The sequence below is a fragment of the Peromyscus maniculatus genome, chromosome 1, assembly GCF_049852395.1.
Source record: "Peromyscus maniculatus bairdii isolate BWxNUB_F1_BW_parent chromosome 1, HU_Pman_BW_mat_3.1, whole genome shotgun sequence".
In the NCBI taxonomy this organism is placed as follows: Eukaryota; Metazoa; Chordata; class Mammalia; order Rodentia; family Cricetidae; genus Peromyscus; species Peromyscus maniculatus.
Genome location: NC_134852.1, coordinates 165,441,976 through 165,464,568, shown reverse-complemented (window position 1 = coordinate 165,464,568; position 22,593 = coordinate 165,441,976). Strand labels below are relative to the sequence as shown.

The 22,593-nt window shown below is 34.5% G+C and overlaps 2 protein-coding genes across 2 annotated transcripts; both read right to left on the bottom strand.

Annotated features, from left to right (window-relative positions):
- Positions 1–2,934: 2,934 nt before the first annotated feature.
- LOC102925031 (olfactory receptor 10Q1-like) lies at positions 2,935–3,882 on the bottom strand. Its single transcript, XM_006995028.2, has one exon. It carries the CDS (start codon positions 3,880–3,882, stop codon positions 2,935–2,937), a length of 948 nt encoding a protein of 315 aa, XP_006995090.1.
- An 11,511-nt stretch (positions 3,883–15,393) lies between these two features.
- On the bottom strand, positions 15,394–16,341 carry LOC102925339 (olfactory receptor 10W1-like). The gene has a single exon (XM_006995029.3). The coding sequence runs from the start codon at positions 16,339–16,341 to the stop codon at positions 15,394–15,396; it is 948 nt and encodes a 315-aa protein (XP_006995091.3).
- Positions 16,342–22,593: the final 6,252 nt, after the last annotated feature.

Here is a 22,593-nt window from a genome sequence, read left to right as displayed (position 1 = left end):
AGCCACAGCAGCCGCTTTGGTCTTACAATTGCTGCAGTTTAAAATGATAGATTCACCAGGCAGTGGTGGCGCATGCCTTTAATCCCAGCACTTGGGAGGCAGAGACAGGCGGATCTCTGAGTTCGAGGCTAGCCTGGGCTACAAAAGTGAGTTCCAGGAAAGGCGCAAAGCTACCACAGAGAAACCCTGTCTTGAAAAACCTAAAAATAATAATGATGATGATAATATTAATAATAAAATAAATAAATAAATAAAATGATAGATTCATAATAAGACAGATTCAAATGTAATAAACCTCTAAATGGTTTATAATATGTGTAAGAATGTGCTTAGGCTTGGAAGGAAAAAGAAAGAAATATAAACATCTATATTAAAAAAGTTTTTTAAAAGAGGTCTTTAAAGAGACAGTAAAGGTAATATAAAATATAAGCCACGTAAAGATGGATATAACACAGAGAATCTGGATTATGCTGTCTTTGGGATTTTTAACTGCAGAAAAACATTTGATCATAAAAGCTTTTGAGTTAAAATATATATATATATGTATATATATATATTTTATATATATATATATATATATATATATATTATGTATATTTTAAAGATACCTTGACTTCAAAATTTGGATCTAAGGATATGTTGCTTTTGAAAGGAGTCTCTGCTTTTGTTTCCACAGAAAGCCAGAGGCTATAGATTTGTTCCAAATTAAGATATATCAGGTTTGACCAGCCAAGACCACCTGAAAGGTCTCCAATGACACCATGACCCAGATGTTCCAACATCAAAAATGGTTTCAAGGCAACTGGCTCAGACAATACAGCCTCACAGACTACCCCATAATCCTAAAATTTTCTTGCTGTCCCCATAAGATACAGTGCCCCCTCCAGCAGGAAGTAGTAAGAGAAGCTATGCCCAAATTCCCAAATATACCAAGCTGGATTTGGAGATGAAATTGGCTTACTTTTTCTCTAAACCCAAACATATTGCTTAAAAAAAAAAGGTTAAAAATTTCTTTTGTCCCATATCATAAGAGCCCTCTGGTGTGGGACAGAGAAAAACCAATATTTTTATTTAAATCAGGTTGGTTATAAATGCGATCTCTTTCTAAAGAAAAAAAGGGAATACTATAGATAATGATAGAATAAAGGGCTACATTGTTGAACCTACTTTTAAAGAGCAACCACGTGTTTGAAATGTTTTACATTGGTATAGATTTTAGTTTATTGGTACAAATTTGAAGTTAATTTTGTTATAATGTATATGTATTTCTACTCTCATTTGAGGTATTATTTTTATGTAACTCATTAAACTTGTAGTGGATAATTAAGAAATAGATTAATAATTAGTCATCTATGATAATCATACTCGTAGCCATGTTAGTTAAGTCTTCTAGGTATACATAGATATATTTCTGATAGATAGGTAATCTTTAAACACTTCAAAGACCTACAGAGTATGGCATTTAAAATATTTTAAAAATTTAGACATTCTGGACAGTGAGACATGTCTGCTCCTGCCAGCACCAATTTACTGCAAAGAGGAGGATGGGCATCGAAGATACTCTATATGGAGTTTATCTTCTTTTTGACAAAAAATATCCATTTGGTCAAGAAACTGTTCTTGCCTGGAGTGCTTGATCAACTGGACATGTAGGACCCATAGGAAGGTGACCACTGAACTTTGTTTGGCGAAATGGTCCTTCAGGTTCTTGCTTCTCAGAGGAAACTGCCAGATATTCTACAAGACACAGAGAAAAATGACTGAGAGACTCTAGCCCTATAGGCTGAAGATAGATGCCCCAACTTCACAAGAGAATTTTGGATGACTGTCCAGGCTGCCAACTGTCTCTGTCTACTCTTGCAAGACTCCCAAAAGTTGCTTGTATCTTTCTCCCATTTCTCAGATAGTATTATATCCTTCTGAGGACTTTGATATAGTTGAAGACTAGAGATAGTTATAATTTTCCTTAGTTATGATAAAAGATAAGTTAGATATGAAACCTTAGACTCACAAATATAAGATAGATATATCTTCTTTAATTTTGCCAAATATAGTTGTTATAAATAGACAAGATATTATAACTGTAATTCTTGCTTGATAATTGTCTTGTTATCTGCAATTTTACTATGTGAAAGTTAAAACCTTCCTTTTTGAAAAAAAGAAAGGGGGAAGTGCTGTGGGATGCTCTGTATGTCAAATGTATTGCTCTGATTGGTTAATAAACAAAACACTGATTGGTCAGGAGCCAGGCAGAATGTATAGGTGGGACAAGAAGAGAAGAGAATTCAGGAAGTGGAAGGCTGAGGCATAGAGATGCCAGCCACCGCCATGACAAGAGAGATGTAAGTGGACTGTCAGACTGCCGGGGCTTGGTGGGACCCAGAGAGAAAACTCCAGCTACAGCTAATTCCTGTTTTCTTAACAGCAGAGGAAAATGAAGGCCTCAGTGGAAAAATCTGACATGAAGGAAATTCATACATTAAATAAGCAATTACTGACTGTATCTTCACGTCAAACACAGAGAAAGAGATTTATTTTGGAAAATATTCACTCTTCAAACTATGTAAGTAATCCCCTTTTATAGAATGAGCATCTCTGCCTCCTCAGGAGGCTGCCTGTAAACAGACAGCAGCCTTTACTCAAATGCAGCATGTCTATGAGCTTCCCAAGAAAACAATTGCACTGTATGAACTGAGAATCATAAAAACAGAGTGAAGTAGAGCAGTGTTTCCATATTGGAAGCTGTATTCAACTTTTAAAATTATTGTAGGAGTTCAAAAAAGGTGAGTCTGGCTATCCTGGACAACACATGGTTAAAAAAAAAATCCAGATGTTAAAGACAGTAAATAATATGATTGTCCTTTTCAGTTGAATGATTTAACTGACAGTTACCCACCCAATTGCTCTGTTGTCTTCTGATGCATTTAACTCCACTCAGAATGTTTTGTGGAAGATGGAGTTCCTCAGTGCACCTTTGACATCTTTATTTCGAAGGGTGTAAATCAGAGGGTTGAGTAATGGGGTCACAAATGTGTAGACCAGGGCGATTTGGCGATCCTCATCCTCTGAGGTGCTGGAACGGGGCCTCAGGTACACTAGGCTACAGCAGCCATACTGTAGCAAGACCACAGTGAGGTGCGAGGAACAGGTGGAAAAGGCCCTCTGGCGGCCTTCTGCAGAGCGCATGCTCAGGATGGTGGAAGCAATGAATACATAGGAGATGCAAATCAACAAGAATGGGACTGTCAGCACCAGGATACCCACAACATAAAGTACTGCCTGGTGCACACGGATGTCAGCACAGGCCAGGCGCAGAACTGGAGGCACATCGCAGAGGAAGTGGTTGATTTCCCTATGGTGTCCACAGAAGGGCAAGGTGAAAATTAAAGCAGTGAGCTGCAGAGAAAGAAAGAGTGCCAGGCCCAAGGAACCAAGCACCATCTGGACGCACAGATTTCGGGTCATGATGAGACTGTAGTGCAGAGGATGACAGATGGCCACATAACGGTCGTAGGCCATGACTGCCAATAGAAAGCAGTCAGTGCTTCCTAGAGTTACAAAGAAGAACATTTGTGTCCCACAACCAGCTAACGATATGGGCTTCTGGGCCCCAAAGATGTTGGAAAGCATTAAGGGCACCACATCTGTGGTGTACCAGATTTCCAAGAGAGACAGACTGCCCAGGAAGAAATACATGGGCGTGCGCAGTGAGCTTTGCGTGCACACCACCCAGATGATGGCTGTGTTTCCACAGAGGATCATCAGATAAAGCAGGAGGAAGAGGGTGAAGAGGAGAGCCTGGAATTCAGGGACATTGGTGAACACCCGGAACACGAACTCAGGGGACCCAGACTGGTTGAGGACAGGTTTACTAGACAGCATGTCTTCTGGAAAAAAAAGTGGGTGGGGTGGGGGTGGGAATCTCTCATTTACTGAGTTGTTTCAAGCCTGAGGAAAAGCAGAGTCTGAATCTGAGCTTTGCTCTGTGATTTCCTTCTTAAAATTCAGTTTCAATTCCAATGTTGGGAAATGAATTCACAGTAAAAATTCAGACATATTTTTCCTTAGAAACCTTCATACTATAGTAATGGAAATGCTTATCTATGGACAAATTCCAGATAAAATTTATAGATTCTTTGGCTCAAATACCTTTACCAATTTGTCTTAGCATTTTAACTGAGAAATGCTAAAATTTTGTTTGTATGTAAAAGGGTATTTTTTGTACATGTATTTAATAATTATAAAGAAATATTATATGTTTAAATATAATAATGTTAGTATGTTTAAAATTAAATAAATGGATGCACTGTTCACATGTTTAGCATACACTTTACTCAGCTAGAACATATGCAGATAGTGGTGTGTGAAGTCCAAGTAAAGATCTTAATTATGTTTGCAATAAAATCAAGTCACTACCAAGATGAACATACACAATAATAAGTATACAGATACCTTCCCTACCTCTTTAATATTTATGTACCACAATGATAACCACTCTTTTGGCTTTTATCATTGCAGATTAGCTTAACTATGTTTCAATTCCTGTATGTAATGATATCATATGTACTTTATTGTAAACAGTTTCCACATCATATCTGCAAACGTTGCTCAGGTTGCTCTTGCAATTCTGTGTAATAATACTCTGTTCTTCATAGCTTTATCATACCCCCCAATGTGGCCATACTCTAATAGTTATGATACATTCACTTTACATCCAGTTTTGAACTCACATCAAACTAGACAATCATCTCGAGTCTGATCTTTTATAATCTTTTCTGCCATATACTTTTTATATATTTTCCCTTATTTGAATTTTTTTCTAAATTTCCTACTGTGACCCAAACCTTTTAAACTCAGATAATAATTTATATGACAATGAATTAAACAGAATTATGTTATGATCAGAGTAGTGTTACCTGAAACCAAAATGTAGTAGCAAAATTAAATTATACATGAAAATTATTAGATGAAATAAAGAGAGACATATGTGTATAAAATATTGGAAAATAATTATACCAATTGCAATAATTACATTGGATAATAATAGTATCGATTGCAATTATATTTTAAAAAGATAACAATAGCATGTTATAGTTTTAAGAAAAAGATTGTAAAAACAAATTATATAGCCAGCCATAGTGACTTCTGTTTCTGAAGCAGTAGAAAAAGTGTTTGAGAGTTACAAGGGCATGGCATGGGAATATGTCTTCTTAACTGTAATCAAAACAACTTTTCAATAAATCCTCTAGGTTCCTGGGTGCTTAATTAGAATATATAACCCCAGACTAGAAAACCACAAAGTAAAATAATATATTTTGAAGAATCACACATAAAATATTCTTTAAAATGAACTGTTAATGCAAAAATTATGAAAATCAAAAAATAAATTGCCAGTAACAATAAAACATATAAAACACATGTGCATAACTATATACATATAATAATATAATCTACAAATGTAAAATAACTGCATATTTTTAAAGCAAAATTTATACAATCAGACAGGCCACAAGAAGTGAAATCATGTAAATGTTCTCTAGAGACATGAATGAAAGTATTTAGAACAGCACTGGCTGATCACCCAGTAAATGTATATCAATTGACAGTCATTACTATTTCAACACAGCTACAAAGCCTCAACATCTTAACATGGTGAAAGAATAACCATTTTTGTAGTCATTTTTCAAATTGTATACATAAAAACTTTTTGTTGGGAAGACTTAAGTACTTTGAAAAGTAAAGAAAAGCTAAAAGCTAAAAAGTACACATGATTTTTAATATCTCAAGGTACATAAATATATTTAACTAAATAATCAAAGGGCAGAATTCATTTACTTGGGCAAGATAAAGAATGTATAAATTCCCTGAATGAAGAACAAATTGAGCACATTTAATAACAAGTGATGTTTTATAATTAGGCAAAAAACAATCTTTCCATTAGAAAAAATATTGAAAAATTTTAAGAAACATAAAGGTAAACAAATAAATAAAATCCAGTTTCATTAGTCTTCAAATAAATAGACAAGTGGGAAACAACTTTCTGGGTGCAAACTGACTATAATGAATGAATGAATGATAAATGCTGATCACATTCAAGTTTGAATGACAGGAATGTTCCAAAATATTCAACCTGGGTGTAATTGATATATCAACTAATATATATATATATATATATATATATATATATATATATATATATATATAATCTTGGTAATGTATAATGAAAGAGTTGAAGAAACACATACACTTTAATTTCAGAAATTTGTTTTCATATATAGACATGGAGTTTTGCCATAATTTTCAATGGAATGGAGCAAATGAAAATTGAAGTATCAAGAATGATACTTGATATGCCATGATTTGTAAATTATCCATGGGAGGCCTGCTGTTCTCTGAATTGAAATGGAGGAATGGGTGGGTGGGGGGGAAGCCGAGCAGAGGTAGGAGGATAGGAGGACAGGAGGGAGGGGAAAATGTGGTCAGGATGTAAATCAAATAAATAAAAGAGAAAAAACTCAAAGTACCAACATGAAAAGAAAGCTTATTGTTGGTTTACTAGGCCTATGGTGCAAGTCTCTGAAATAATTTGAAATGACACTGGAAAATCTAACAAGATTTGATTTGGAAAGCTCATGAAAATGAGTTTTTAAAACAACATACCACTTAAATATATATATTTAAAAAAATGTTAGAATATGCCTGGAAACATTAACTATTGGCATTGTGGGTTAATATAGTTGAGTCTTTCTATTTATTGCTTTGTCTTTGTATGAATGTATTATAATGAATATACATGGTTTTCCATTTATTACATGGCTGAGGAATCTTGTTTTATGTTTGGCATTTCAGAAAGTGTGATGAGAAAGGATGATAGAGAGTTGATTAATTGGATTTCATGATTAGATCTGAGTTGGAACCCCAATACTCTTACCTGCTAATTTAATTTTCATACTGATCACATTACATGACATTACTTGGTTCTCTAATGTGTAACAGGGAATGTGAACATGGCCCCTGTAAACAATCTATAAACACCAAATGTTCTAAATGTGTAACACTCCTGGGTTATCTGGCTATAGAGAGTGCTTCCTCCCAGCTTTCCCATCAGGATGGAGTTTCCCTTGGATACTTACTCTTTTATCTCATCTTTTCTGAAATGGAGGGTGAGGTGCTTTAGAGCTTCATATTCTCAGTTTTGTTGCTCTTTAAACCTTCAATAATAAGAAAATGAGTAAAAGTTAAAGAAATATAAAAACATAATAAAGGAGGGATTTCAGCAGAATTACAATCACATATCATTAAAAATAAATAAGGCAGAACTTGGTGCAGGAAAACTTTCAAGAATGGCTCTGACTTCTTAATACTTGAAAACCAAGGCAGTAATGTTGCATACATGGGGATGCAGTCATGATTTGATTCACAACATATCTTTTCTTTGATTCAAGCAAGACATGGATGTTTGGAGTCTGATGTTGGCCAGAACAAATCTCAATAGAGCAACTGCAAGGAAAAAGAGCACATATGCTAAAGGTCAGGCCGTGACCTAAAAACATCATTTAAATACAAATTTGTATTTAAAAATTTGATATGAATCATGTTGAAGGTCACTACCAAAGACTTTTAAAACACCTTTGTGTGTGCACTTATATCTCTGTGTGACATTAAACACTTCTTTTCTCCATTATTGAACAGTCTTTGAAAACCCACTGATTGCATTTTTCATCCTTAATATTCTATGACTTTCCCCAAGACTGTTGGAGACTACCACAACCTTGCCATCATTTTCATATAAATAATACACTTGTTTATGAATGTCTATATTGCCTTTTGAGAGCCTGATATTTAAAGCAATCATTTTTTGATAAACATTTTAGTTATTGCTGTATTAAATTCCACAAGGCCATGGAATATTTGTTCCATTAATTTTTATATTCCTACCTGAGTTATGCTATAATTACTTTAGACCACACCGACTGTGACTTCTCTCTTTCCAATGGTCACTCTGTTTATTTTTTTTTTCTGGTACAGACAACAATATTAAACTAATTAGGTGAGATCATTGATTAGTCACTGATCAACTGAAACAGCAGAAAGTGCAAAATTAAAATTTGAAATATTTGTTATACCAATAATTTTACACACTCTACATTGTAAACCTTTCCCTGATCACCATATTTCCTCAACTCTGGTGACAGGCATGCCATTTGTGAACTTTATGATAAGCTTATTCTCCCGCCACATGCCTGGCCACTGCACTTTATTGGCATATAAAACAACCAGGCAAACATTAGCTGAGTTTACACTATTAACTCAAGTCTTGGCCACAATTGAGAAAATAAAAAGTAATGATTGCTAAACTTAGCTTCATAAGATAAGATAACACACGTAGGAACTAATTCCTAAGTTGTGTTCTTTCTCTCTTTCTTTCTTTCCTTTCTTTTGTTTCTTTTCTTTCTATCTATCTTTCCTTCCTTCCTTCCTTCCTTCCTTCCTTCCTTCCTTCCTTCCTTCCTTCCTTCCTCCCTTCCTTCCTTTCTTCCTTTCTTTCTTTCTTTCTTTTTGGTTTTCTTGAGACAGAGTTTCTCTGTCTAGCCCTGACCATTCTAGAATTCTTTATAGACCAGGCTAGCCTCAAATTTGTAGAATCTCTTGTCTCTGCCCCAAGTGCTGAGATTCAAAGTGTGTGCCACCACCATCCAGTTTAAACTGGGTTCTTTAAAGCAAGAATTCCCTGCCCTTCTTTAGAAATTAAAAATAAAATTTGAAAAGATTCCCTTATATTTTCAGAGATTTACAGAACATGTTATCATGATAATACTTTGTGAACTAATGCAATTAATTTTAAATAAAATTTTAACATATGACATATAATTTTCACATAGAACTTTTCATGTTTCAATGACATGCAGAAAATGCAGATGACTGGAGTTTTAATCTGACATTATCACATATGTTATGCTAGAAAATTCAACCATGTATCATATCTCTGTTTTCTATGTCTGTAAATATGCAAATAATAATGGAAACTTTAACAATTCATTTGTGGTCCATAATTCAATCTTGATATTCATGATTACTCACTTTCAATTATAAAGTATTATAGAAATTGTATTTTGCCGGGCGGTGGTGGCGCACGCCTTTAATCCCAGCACTCGGGAGGCAGAGCCAGGCGGATCTCTGTGAGTTCGAGGCCAGCCTGGGCTACCAAGTGAGCTCCAGGAAAGGCGCAAAGCTACGCAGAGAAACCCTGTCTCAAAAAGCCAAAAAAAAAAAAAAAAAAAAAAAAAAAAGAAATTGTATTTTTATTATTTGTGGGAAGAGAATCGATATCAAAGAAATGAAGTCTTTTAGACAATCTGCCATCAATTTCAGATTCATTTTGTTCCCTTGGCCGTCTAAGGAAACTCACCAAATAGCAAGTTAACTTCGCCGCTGAGATGTTGCTGCCACAGATGCCTGAGGGAGCTCCCCCAGAAAGACTTTGCCAATCTTCATATAGGTGAATAGAGACTGAAGGTCCACGAGGTTTTTGGTGAGCATCTTACATAGGGAACAAAAAGGTAGCATGGTGCCTTTATAAGGTCCACATGACAGCTGAAAGTGTTCTATATATTCTGGCACCCAGGAGAAAAGAGACTCCTTAGAAATCAATGAATGGGGTAGAATTGAGTGAGAAGAATATCCATGAGAACCATGATATTATGGAACAATCCAAATTTAAGCCCTGACTGAGAAAACTTAGGTCCTCCTCAATAATATAGAATAGAATCTGATACAAGTACTGAGTCCATTCATGACTGATCTAGTCAGATATCTGAGTGTCCTTCCTGGGATGTCTACAAAATTAATGAGTCCCTCAAGAGAAGGCAAATCCCTGATGGGAACCCTTAAACTTAATTCATTTAGAGAAAGACAAATGTTAAGGAGAAACTTTTCTGTGTGGTCACTATAAAAATTGTTGCCTTGGGATTCCAGGCTGGTATCAGCAATTCCTATCTGACACCCAACAGGGAATTGATGTCATTTTTCATTCCAGGTAGGATATCCCAAGAGAGTTTCTGAAGACAAATATTAATTCCAAAGTTAGACCTTGAAGCTTGTGAAACAGACCCAACACCGGCCCAGACTTTCTGGAGATCCAGGGTATTATTTTTGGCAGTAACATGTGACAGTTATTATCTTCCGGCCACAGGGACGTTCGTAAGTGTCACTCTTATCTGTGATGGGAGATATTGTACTCCATGAACACCACGCTTTAAAAGGAAATGAATTGTGGCTTTTTTTTTCAAAAGCAGAGTGTGTGAAGTATTTTTCCATGGTCCTCTTTTTTTTGTCTCTTGTATAATTTTTCCTTATTCTACTTATTTTTTCCTTTCTTAATCAAGTTTCCTTCTGTTGATTTAAAAAACCAGTTTCTCTGCAATGACATTATGAATGCCAGAAAAGAATATAGGATGTCCTCTTCCACCTCATTCCCTTGAGAACATGGAGCTAGGCTAATGTTCAAGAAACCCCAGCAATACTGCTGTCTTTCCCTTCCACAGCACTGGGCTTCTGGGCATGAATACCATGCCAGATTATCACATGAATTCTAGGAATTTGAACACAGTTCCACATGGCTTCACAGCAAGGCCTGCTCTTACCCACTAAGTCATCTCCCCAGACAGATGTCTACAGTCTTCAAAACATTTTTTAGAAGTGATAACTTTACCCTCTTAGCCTAATCATGATTTTATTTATTTCTTTTCTTCTCTCCCCACAGTCATGTTTAAAATCATGTACTTTATTGTTGATGCTATTAATTTTATATTTGTGTACCTAACCTACTTCATATTCATGATCCTTAATTCATATCTTTTTTCACTTTGTCACAAATATTTTTTTGAATTATACTATGTGCAGGTTTGGTTCTCTACCGATGTCACATAGTTAACTCTGCTTCAGCTTTGGTATGGAAAGAAGAGCCAAAATCTACACATTATATTGGTAGAAAAACCCAATATTGAAAATTATATTAATTTTGTGAAAGGTCATACTTAAATACTAGCAATATAGTGATGATTTCTGTAGCCATAATATTTTATAGGTATCCCAAATATTTTAACATAACATATGTGAAACTTCATGCTCATGTCCTTTTTTAAAAATAGCAGAGAGGATTTAACCCAAGGCCCCCAGAACATATTTCTCAATTTTCCCTACCTCCTGCATTCAATTCTCTCACAGCCTTCCCCATACCAATAAATGACTTCTTATAATTAACTTACACAGATGAAAAATATTTTGGTCATCATTGACCTTACATTCAGTCTATGAATTTTTCTAGAGTTTAATCTTTCAAACACATCCAAATATGTTTGCTTTCTGGTAGTGCTGCAATGGAAAGACTGAATAAACTATTCCTCTCAGAAAAGTTTTTCTTCAGCAGAAAGAGTGGTTTATTAAAAATGAAAGCCTGCTAATCCTACTCCTCTGTTCAAAACTCTGCTGTGACTTTGTATTTCACTCAGAATTTTTTTTAAAGTTTTCTTTTCCTTTTTTATTAACTTATTTTTATTTCAGAAATTAAAGATAATACTTTGGAGAGGAACATTTTACATTACAACTAAACAATATTTGTAAAAACCATTGTTTTATAATAAAATACCCCCTGTTATAAACAATATTTAACTATGTTACTATTTTGTAAAACCAAACAACTTGCCAAATCTGGTGGTTAGTGTATTATTTTAAATCCCCTTTTTCTGACTAATGTGATAAGTAGCTCATGGACTTCATGGGGTTGCCTTTGTTAATTTAGGAACAAAACCCCTTCAGATACCAAGTTCATGCACAATCTTAGTCCCTTCTAGTTGACTTGGCATTGAAAAAGCTTTTGCCATACTGAATAATTACAGCTTTATGAAGCTTTAACTGTGATCTGTAAATGTCACCAGTTTACTGATTCTGTGGAATTTCTGACCTCACACCCTCCCATTCCACCCTCTGATATTTTATCTTTTATGGAATCTTCAAACAACACAGCCTCCTTGCTGTAACACAGGGAGCAGCAGGGAGCCACAAGAGTGATGAGATGCGTGTGTATAGGTGCAACATTGCGTATTTGTAGTGTAGTTTATGTATTTTACTAGCTCATTAATTTGAATAATTTTATAGTTTCTTTTTATATCAATCCCTTTATATATAAACCAGAGATAAAAGTAGTCTGGGCCTTCTACAAGATTTGTAAGGATTAAAATGCTTCAAAGAACATAAGCTATCAATAGACATTAGTTATAAACTACATAAATGCTCTTCATTATCTCCAACTTCACTACTGTCATTACCACCCCCAACACAACCACAATCTTCACTTCCTCTGTAACCACAATTTGTTACCATGGCCTCCACCATTATGTAGCTACTACCATTGCAGCTACCACCACCACTACCACCGCAGCTGCTGCCACCGCCGCCACCACCACCACTACCACCATTGTAATCATTTTTATTTTTTTGAGATAGAATGTCTTTGTGTAGCCCCACATGTCCTGGAACTAGCTCTGTAGACTAGGTTGGCCTTAAACACACTAAGATCTCCCTGTCTCTGCATTGTGTCTACTTCCTGTCACCACTTCCTGGGCTTAAAGGCATGTGTCTTTCTCAAGCAAGACGTGAGATCTAAAGTGCTGGGATTAAAGGTGTGAGTCACCATGCCTGGCTATTTCCAGTGTGACCTTGAACTCACAGAGATGCGGCTGGATCTCTGCCTCTAGAATGCTAGGATTAAAGGCATGTGCTACCACTGCCTAATCTCTCTGTTTAACATAGTGGCTGTTTTTTTCTCCAACCTCCAGATAAATATTGGGATGCACAATATATCAACCACATTTCCCCTTTTTGTTCAAAATTTTTAAAAAAATTTATAGCTAATATAAAAAATATATACAGTCAAGAATTATATTAATGATGTCTAGTCCATTAACAATTGACAGATTCAGGCAAAAAACTCCAATATATATATATATATATATATATATATTCAGACAAAAATTTCATTATTTATCCTATTTTGGTGAGTCCAATGCAAAATGTGTATACAATACAGAAAAATCCAATCCAATATAAAAGATTTAAAACAAGTACTCAAGTACTTGCTTTCTAAAACTAGATTCAATAATCTACCTTTTTATCTTATTATTCCATATTCCTTCTTTTTTCATTTCTGAGTAGATTCAGAAATCTACCTTTTATCTTATCATTTATATATCTTCCCTTTTTTCTTTTCAGAGTAGATTCAATAATCAACCCTTTTGTTCTATTATTTCTATATCTCTTTTATTTTTCAGAGTAGATTCAAATCACAGCTGGGACAGGTATAAGATAAAGTAGGTTAAACAGCAAATAAAATGGTATGAAATTGGTGGCTTGAGGGTATAAAGAGAGTGGTATATGTGGTCATAGTTTGCTATATAAAATATGAAATTCTCAATGAATTAAAAATAAAAAGAGATGTTGACTAACGGCAAAGTGATTAGTACTTCAGCAAGACATCAGCATGCTTGACATGTTTAAGTCCTATAACAAAGTTTCAAAACACAGAATATTATATATATATATATCTGTATAGACCCAAAAGCTTATATTTAAGAATATATGTATGTGAAAATACATATATGCATACAATGGCAATTAGTGAAAAGAGACCATCATTTTGAAAGAGAGTAGAGGGAAACATGAGAGGGTTTGGAGGAAGGAAAGCGAAGGGAGAAATGTAATTAAATTATAATCTCAAAATATAAACAACAAAAACAATATAAAAAGGCATGTCTTGATATTGAAAATTATAGATCCATTTCTTGGGTTAAAATTAAAGCAGGAAATGAAAATGAGAGAACAAATCTACAATGACAGCTGAATATTTTGACCATAGACAACCTAAGCAATGACATTACAAATTGAAATCACACAATTTCTTAAGAATAGTAGCTCATATTTATAGTTCCATTTCTTTGGAGGCTGATGCAGAAAGATCACAGGTTTTATGTCAACCTGTGCCACATAGTATTACCCTGTCTCCGAACACAAAATCGAGAAAAAAATAAAAACAAAATCCAAACAATATACTATTAGCTAACTTAAAATTATACACATGCTTTGTGATCCACAGGATGAACATTCCTTCAAAAGTCATGTGGAACTTTCAACCAATCAGATGTGTCACAGAAAACATCTCAAAGCTTCAAATTGTCAACCATGCTAAAAATGTAAGACCTTTTAATTAGCACCACCACCTTCTTTAAATTATATACACAGTCCACACAGAACAGAAAAAAAGAGGCATCACTTTGGAATACTTGTCTGTACAACATTGACAATAACTGGATACTTTGCCATTTAGTTCTGGCAGCAAGCTAACTCCATTTATTACAGAGAAATTACATTGTCTAGGAGTATTTACTAATATTAGTTATCTGAAAATATTGGCCATGTTGGATCTTTCTACTTAGATATTCTTCTATTACTATAAAAGCAAATATTTTTAAGACTAATAGAAAATATGTATATATATATATATAATATGCTATGTGTATTATTTGTAACACTATAAGCACTTAATGATAACATTACTAATACATAGCATTTTAAGACAAATGCAAAGCTGAATTACATTCCTTAATGAAAAAATTACTAAACAATAATTCATTAGAAAAATGTACTTTTATGTATAATAAACAACTTTAATCATTCTGTCTGTTGCTAGCCCTCAAATTCCCTGTCTACAAAGCTTATATCTCAAGAGAATGACTTCATGATACAATCACACAGATACCAGTCCCTCTTGCATCCACTTGTGTTTCCCATTACAGGACTGAGCAATAGATGCAAGAGTTTATAGTATTGCCTTTTCTGGTTTCCCTTTGTGTGATTGTATGGTTAAAAGAGTCTTTACTCCAAAGTTACCATTCCTAGAATAAATTCCCTTTTGCATCAGTTTCTAATGGGTTTCTGATAACAGTATATTTGTTCTTACTTTTTAGGTGTCTTGATGATGACTCCCAGGAATCAGTCATTTCCTGGCTCACAAATGATGCAGACAATTCCATTATAACTTCTATCAAAAACTTATGTAATAAACCAAATCTTTCCTACTAAATACTCATATAAATCCATATATTTTCCACTTAATATTACTTTCAGCTCATATACTTACTTATATCTTTCTTATAAGACTAATCACCCAGTCTAAAAGCAGCACATAGTAAAGAATGTCACCACACGTAGGTAAAAATTAAGGTGTTTTATGTTTATTGTTTCTGTGAACATGATTTCAATATCAGTAGAGACAATACTTTTAGAGTGACACAGGGATTTGCTTTAGCCATGATGAAACTTTGTTATATTGGATGTTTTCTATCCTATCAGTTTTTGGGAGAGACAATTCCTGGTAAGAATTTTCCCTATGGCCCCTTTCATCTCACTGTTCCTCAGAGTGTAGATGAGGGGGTTGAGGAATGGGGTTCCCAGTGTGTACACTAGAGAGATGAATTGATCTTGCTTGGGGTGGTAGTTGGAGTTAGGGCGCAGGTACATGAAGGCACAGCAACCATACTGCAGCAGCACCACAGTGAGGTGAGAAGAACAGGTGTTAAAGGCCCTGCGGCGGCCAGCTGCTGAGTGGAGTTTGAGCACAGCAGCCACTATCAAGGCGTAGGTGGTAGCAATGAAAAGGAAAGGTACAGCAATGGCTAGTGTGGCTGCCACTAGTACAGAGAGCTCATGGATATGACTTGTGGCACACACAAGACGCATCACTGGTGGCACATCACAAAAGAAGTGCTCTATTCCCCTGTTCTGACAAAATGGAAGACAGAAGATGAAGACCACAAGCTGTAAGGACAGGAACAAACCAATGACCACAGAAGCCACAACCAAGCGGACACAAAGAGTTACAGTCATGATGAGAGGGTACTGTAAGGGGAGACAGATGGCAACATACCTGTCATAGGCCATTGAAGCTAGAAGGAAGCAATCAGCACTACCAAGTCCAATGAAGAAGACCATTTGAGTGGCACAGCTCAGCAGAGTGATGGTTTTCTCTGAATGTAGGGTGTTCACTAGGATATGTGGTACCACCACTGCAGTGTAGCATAGTTCTATCCCTGAGAGGCTGCCCAGGAAATAGTACATGGGTGTATGTAGGCGGGCTTCTGTATGGATGGAAACCACAATGAGGATATTCCCAGAGATGATCAATGCATAAGCCAGGCTGACTCCAAGGAAGCACAGCATACGTAGTTCTGGGCAGTTGGGATAGGCTAGGAACACAAACTCCAATGCTGAGTGGTTCTCCCAGGTCATTGAGTCCACAGTTATTCTCTTTAGAGTGGAAAATAATACCTGTCAGGTGAGTGATATAGTTACCTTATAGACAATGATTTTATTTTATTAATCAAATATAGATTTGGATATGAGAAACAGATTGTATCTTTTATTTTCTATTTTTATGAAATGTGTTCCCCTGTAAATCTACACACTAACTTCTACCTATGAACAGTTTGGTAATGAAAGACTGTTAACTAAAACCACCAGAAGAATGGATGGATACAGAAATGTATTTTCAGAAGACATGTAATAACAATCAAATTCTTTCAGCAATCTCATTTATCATCAAGAGTTTCTAGAGTCAAAAATCATTTAAGATTGGTCAGGAAGAATTTCATCCATTATTCACTCATATACTTATTTGATTTTTTTATAGATTTAACACACACACACACACACACACACACACACATATATATTTATATATATATATATATATATATATATATATATATAGTTCAATGTCATTTGAGGCATTAAATCAATGACATGTGAATTTCATACTCACAGATCATCATACAATGGAAAATTAAGGCATAAAGAAAGAAATAAGACAGATTATGGGAAGAAGAGTCATCGGCAAAGTCTTCAAGCTAGACTTAATAGGGCTCAGATAAGATGTATGAAATGGTGTTCCCATTTTTGGTATCTCTAGGCTTATCAAATAAGGAGACATATGTCTCCAACACATTTATATTTATATTTATATTTATATTTATATTTATATTTATATTTATATTTATATTATGTTTACAATAGGTTTTACTGTAACACATTTAAAACAGGAACAAAACTACTAAAGCTCCAAGATAACTTTCTGTGAGTTTGCACAGGACTGTAGAATATCAATCCAGAAACTTTTCCCATATTCCCCTTCATTTTCCACCAACAAATGTGAAATCTAGAGGGGAAAATGCATGTTTCTCAAAAGGCAAAACAGCAAAACAATATAAAATCACTTTGCAAAATTCAATGAACAGGCCCAACTCATAAAATATGCACATTCCACTGTTTTTTTCAATAACCAGCCTGTATTTAGGAATGCTAAAGAAAGGTTTCCTGTAATTTTATTTCAAATTATCAAATTTTAATATTGATCATTAACCAAAATGTCTTTTAAGAGAATATTTTTCCAAATATCCCCTTTCACCATAAAATTCATTCACAGAAAGCCATGTCAACGTCACATACACTTTGGGTATGAATGGCTCGTCATGAATGTTGTTCTTACAGCTAGGAAATGGTCTCTGTTTCATTTATTTTATCCTCCTCTTCTTAATTTCAAAAATACTGAGAATATTTTCTCATGATATTTATCAATATTCCTGCTTCACTACAGTATCAGGATTAAGGGAATTGTGTGAGTATGAAACTATTACTGATTGTGAATAACATGATTTGTATATTTCTACCAACTGGCTCTCTGATGTTAGGGAAACTAATACCTCTGAATTTCAATTTCTTAACTGAAAATTTTGGAAAGCAATTATGATTAAGTCAAAAAATTATTGTGAATTTAAGTGGGATAGTGATATGATATAAATTACAATCTATAAAAGGAGAAACAATAAGACATGACCTCAAAATTGTCAGTAAGGTCAAGGACAACCGTCTGGATTATTTATATTTTTATCTTTCTATAACACCAAAGTGAATGATCGATAAGATTTTACAAAATAGTTGTACACTGGATAGGTAAGCACTCATTTATATATGTGTCTAATTTTTATTTCTATTTTTATGATTGTTTCATAGTAAAATACTTTTGGGGGTCTTTATGAAATATAACTTACTTTCTGAATTTGAGATGTGCTGTGAAAAACATTTTTATTACTTAATCACATAGTATGTTGTTGTCTATGATAAGCAGACATCCAAGGGCTAGCCTAACACCTGTCTTAAATGGAGGGCCAGAATGATGAGTTCTGAGAATTTTATTGAAATCCAGAAAACTATGTCATCTTAATCATGCAGTTAATTAAATATTCACAAGAGAATTGTGAAAGTTCATGGATTCTTAGTGCTAAAAGGACATTAGAAATCACCTAGTATAATTTTCATCAGATAATTGAAACTTAAGGAGATTCTATACATCAAGACATATTCCATGTACAATGCATCCACTAAATTTCTAATTCTTGCTCCAGTACTAGAAGGTTAAATTCTCTGAAATTTCAATCTGTGATAAACTGAAACTAGCTTCTCTGTGATTTCTATCTACTGTGTCTCCTCTAAACTATGGCATATTTTCTCTACAGAAACACTTCAGACACTAAGTAACTATTCCTTTAATCTGAAGCATTCTTCATCATTTATTTCAATATTTTTAGCATCATGGTTTGAATTTGTGTCATAATTTAAGCTTGTTCCTTTCCATCTTGCATATTTAGAAACACAACATCCATGACCAAGAATGATTTGAGAATGATTATGCCTGAATATAATGGAGACCCTGATAATCTAGGCTAGAATAGCACACTGCTAGTGTCTAGTGTCACATAAAAATGGACATTATAGATTTGATATTCAGAAAACCTCAGTTAGATATATACTTTCCTAATAAGAAGATAATCTTTTAGGAAGGCCATCTCACATAAATTACTATTTCTATATTGCTTAAAGATACAAAATTAACATTAACCTAATAGTGTTATGATAAGAGAAACATGGGATTGCACACACTTGGCTTGATGCATGAAACCTATGAAGGTGGATAATATATGTCTCCTCTCATTTTTTTATCTGCTTTAGGTATGTTATTAACAATATCCACTTCACAAAAGAGGATTAGATAAACCCCACATGAAGACAAGTTTTCTATTAAACTGCAAACTTGTGAAATTTAAATATTTAGTACATTAACATTAATGATTGGTGATTAATATTTTAGTCAAGTTAATTAGACTGTGAAGTGAATTCAGAAGAACACTGAGTCCTGGGCTAAAGTATTTGTGACATCCTAGAATCTATTCATAAGGCCATTACTCTTCTAACAATATCAATAGTTTGCAAATCAAGGGATAGAAAAAAACTTCTCTTACCTTCAATGTGAAGAGAGAGGGAGACATAATATGTCTGTCTCTTCCACAAAAGACAGGACCTAGAATATGATAGCTGACTACTCTTGTGAACCAGCATGAAAAGACAGTGATCTTGCAGACTACTCCTGTGGGATTCAGCCTTCATAGACCATCATAAACAAAATCACAGAAGGAATAAATTGCTTTGTCACCTAGAGTCTTGCCTCATCGATCTAATCTCCCAGAAGAAGATAGTTCAGTGAGTGGCAATCTATCCCCTTGTTACCAAATAATTCTGAGGGATTTATTACTTAAGGTATTTAAATAGGCACAGGAGAATGCATGAAAATTTATAGTGAACTGTCAAAATGAATATCAACTAAGCACTGTAAAGGGTACCATTTTTATTAATTGCATGAAGATTTGTTCCAAACTGACATATTATCAGGAAGAAAATATTCTAATAGAAAACAATAAAATATGAATTTAAATAGGAAAACCTGGAAAAAATAACAAGGAGATAAAAACACACCTCCATGACATAAAGGATTTAGTATCTACCTTAAATGAAAGAAAGTGGTGTCTTTTTTTTTGAGAAAGTGAAGATGTATCACCAGAACAAATCATAATACTGTAAAATGCACCTCAGTGTGTTGTCAGAACCAAGTCTACAGTGAAAGTTGTACCTTACATATGTTTGACAAAGAAACATTATTGAACCTCTAATGGTAGAGCAATTGATGAACTTGTGGGAAGAGAAATGTACACTATATTTCATGACTTATAAAGCAGCTAAGATATATCTAATGCAAAAATCAATCCAAAACACCTTTGGTTTCCTTCTCAACACATGGTGGGATACATATTTCACTTTAAAAATATACTTTATGTTTTGAATTATAGTATAATCACGTCATCTCTCCCTTCTCTTTTCTTCTTCCAAACCTTTCCATATTTTCTTCCTTGCCTTCTTTCAAATTTATGACTTTGTTGTGGGATAATCTTTTTGTACACTGTAAATACGTGTCTCTGTCTAAGACACCTTCTGATTTGTTTAATAAAAAGCTGAACCACCAATAGCTAGGCAAGGGAGCATAGACAGCACTTCTGTGCACAAAGTTAAACTGAGAGGAGGGATCTAGGCACACATTTTCACTATCAAACTTGAAGCAAGTCCAACAACCTGTACTTAGGAAAGGTAAAGAGCCACATAGTAGAACATAGATTCAAAAATATGGATTAATTAAGTTATAAGAGTTAGTTGGAAATAAGTCCAAGCTAAAGCCCAAGCTTTCATAATGAAAAATAAGTCTCCATGTCATTATTTGGGAGTTGGCAGTAGAAAGAAAGACTTGCCTACTTGGTTATATAATGTTACTTCAAGTCTGTTTCCTTGGTTTTAGAGGTATAATTGTCATTTATGGAAATGTATTTCCTAAACCTAAAAATACAAAAAGGTAAGAAATTAATTGACATATATGTATATTTGTCTATATGAAATGTTTAAAATTCAAAATATCAAGAACAGTATTAAAAAATATATAAGGCAGATGAAATAATTACAAGGTATCTCTCACATACATCAAAGATAAGCTCTGGATTTATCTTCTATAGTCCTAATTTATTTCTTTATATTTCCCACAACCCCAAAGTGTTAGTTGAGTTATGTCAGATTAAGTTACTGAGATAAATCATATGAAATCATAGCCTCTTAAAAGAACAAGGATTTATTTATTGCCCATTTTGTTAAAGGTGGTCTATGGGTTCATTGCAGTTTCATGCATATTTCAATGACACTTTTAGAACAAGGAAAAAAAACCTCTGAAATTCATATCGAAGCATAAAAGTCATAATAGGAAAAGGTGTTGGGGAAAGCCAAGAGGAGTGGAGAGGAATCAGCAAAATAAAGTATTTATAGAAATGTATAATAAAACCTAGTACTCTGTGGTTAAACAAATAAAAATATTTAACTAAAAAATAAGTACAAGTACCACACAATCCAACTGGACCACTTCTGTATATATTCTCAAAGAAATTAAAAGAATATACCACTGAACTATCTCTAAATTATTGGTTATTGCAGCATTATTTACAATACCCCAGACATAGACCAAGTAAAGGTGCCATACAATGGATAAATACATAAAGAAGATACATTATATATGCACAGTGGAATAATTTTCAGGTATCAAAATTACAGCACATAATTTGTCAGAAAGTGGGATGAACTAGATGGCATCATGATAAGTGACTTATTTCAGTCAGGAAGAAAAGTATTGAATACTTTCTTCATTTTTTTGTTAAAATTTTTAAGTAAAACTTATAGTAAAAGTAGATTCTTCTCTCATACAGTGCATCACAACCATAGTTTTCCCTCCTTCCACTGCTGCTAGCTCTTCTCCATCTACTTCTACCCCATATCTACTCCCCCTCTCCAGTAGAGGACAGCCAGAGAGTACAAAACAAGATACAGTAAGAGAAGATATAAGCCCTCATATTGAAGCTGGACAAGGCAATCCAAAAGAGTCTCAAGAATCAAAGATAGATTTGCTTCCACTATAGGAGTCTAACCATATCATCAAGCTAAAAGCCACAACATATATGCAGAGGACCTGGTAAAGACCAATGCTGACTCCATATTTGCCTTTTCAGACTTTGTGAGACCATATGATCCCTGATTAATGATTTGATATGCCATGTTCTCCTGGTAGCCCCCATCCTCTCTGACTCCTACATAATTGCCTCCGACTCTTCTATGTGGTTTCCTGAGCTCCAAGGTGAGGGACCCAATGGAGATCTCCAATTTAGAATCAACTTCCGCATAGTGTTCAGGTGTGGGCCTCTGTGCTTCCTCCCATCTTTGTTGGAGGAGGCCTTTCTGATGATTAGTGGACAAGGCACAAATCTATGAGTATAAGTATAACAGAATATCAGTAGGAATTATTTCATTGATCTCTCTCCCTTTCTTTCTATCTTATTTCTTTCTTTCTTTCTTCCTTCCTTTCTTTCTTTCTTTCTTTCTTTCTTTCTTTCTTTCTTTCTTTCTTTTCCTTTCCTTTCTTTTTTCCAGTTATGTTTGGTCTCTGAGCTATGTAGTACCCAGTTCCTGACCATTCAGGAATGCATGGCATGGTATCTATCTCTTGGCCTCATCAAATTAAACCAGACATTGGTTGGTAACTTCCACAAGTTCTGCAACACCATTGCC

Bases quoted from the DNA above. Each gene is read 5' to 3' on its own strand.
- LOC102925031 (XM_006995028.2), bottom strand. From the start codon at position 3,882: ATGCTGTCTAGTAAACCTGTCCTCAACCAGTCTGGGTCCCCTGAGTTC.
- LOC102925339 (XM_006995029.3), bottom strand. From the start codon at position 16,341: ATGACCTGGGAGAACCACTCAGCATTGGAGTTTGTGTTCCTAGCCTAT.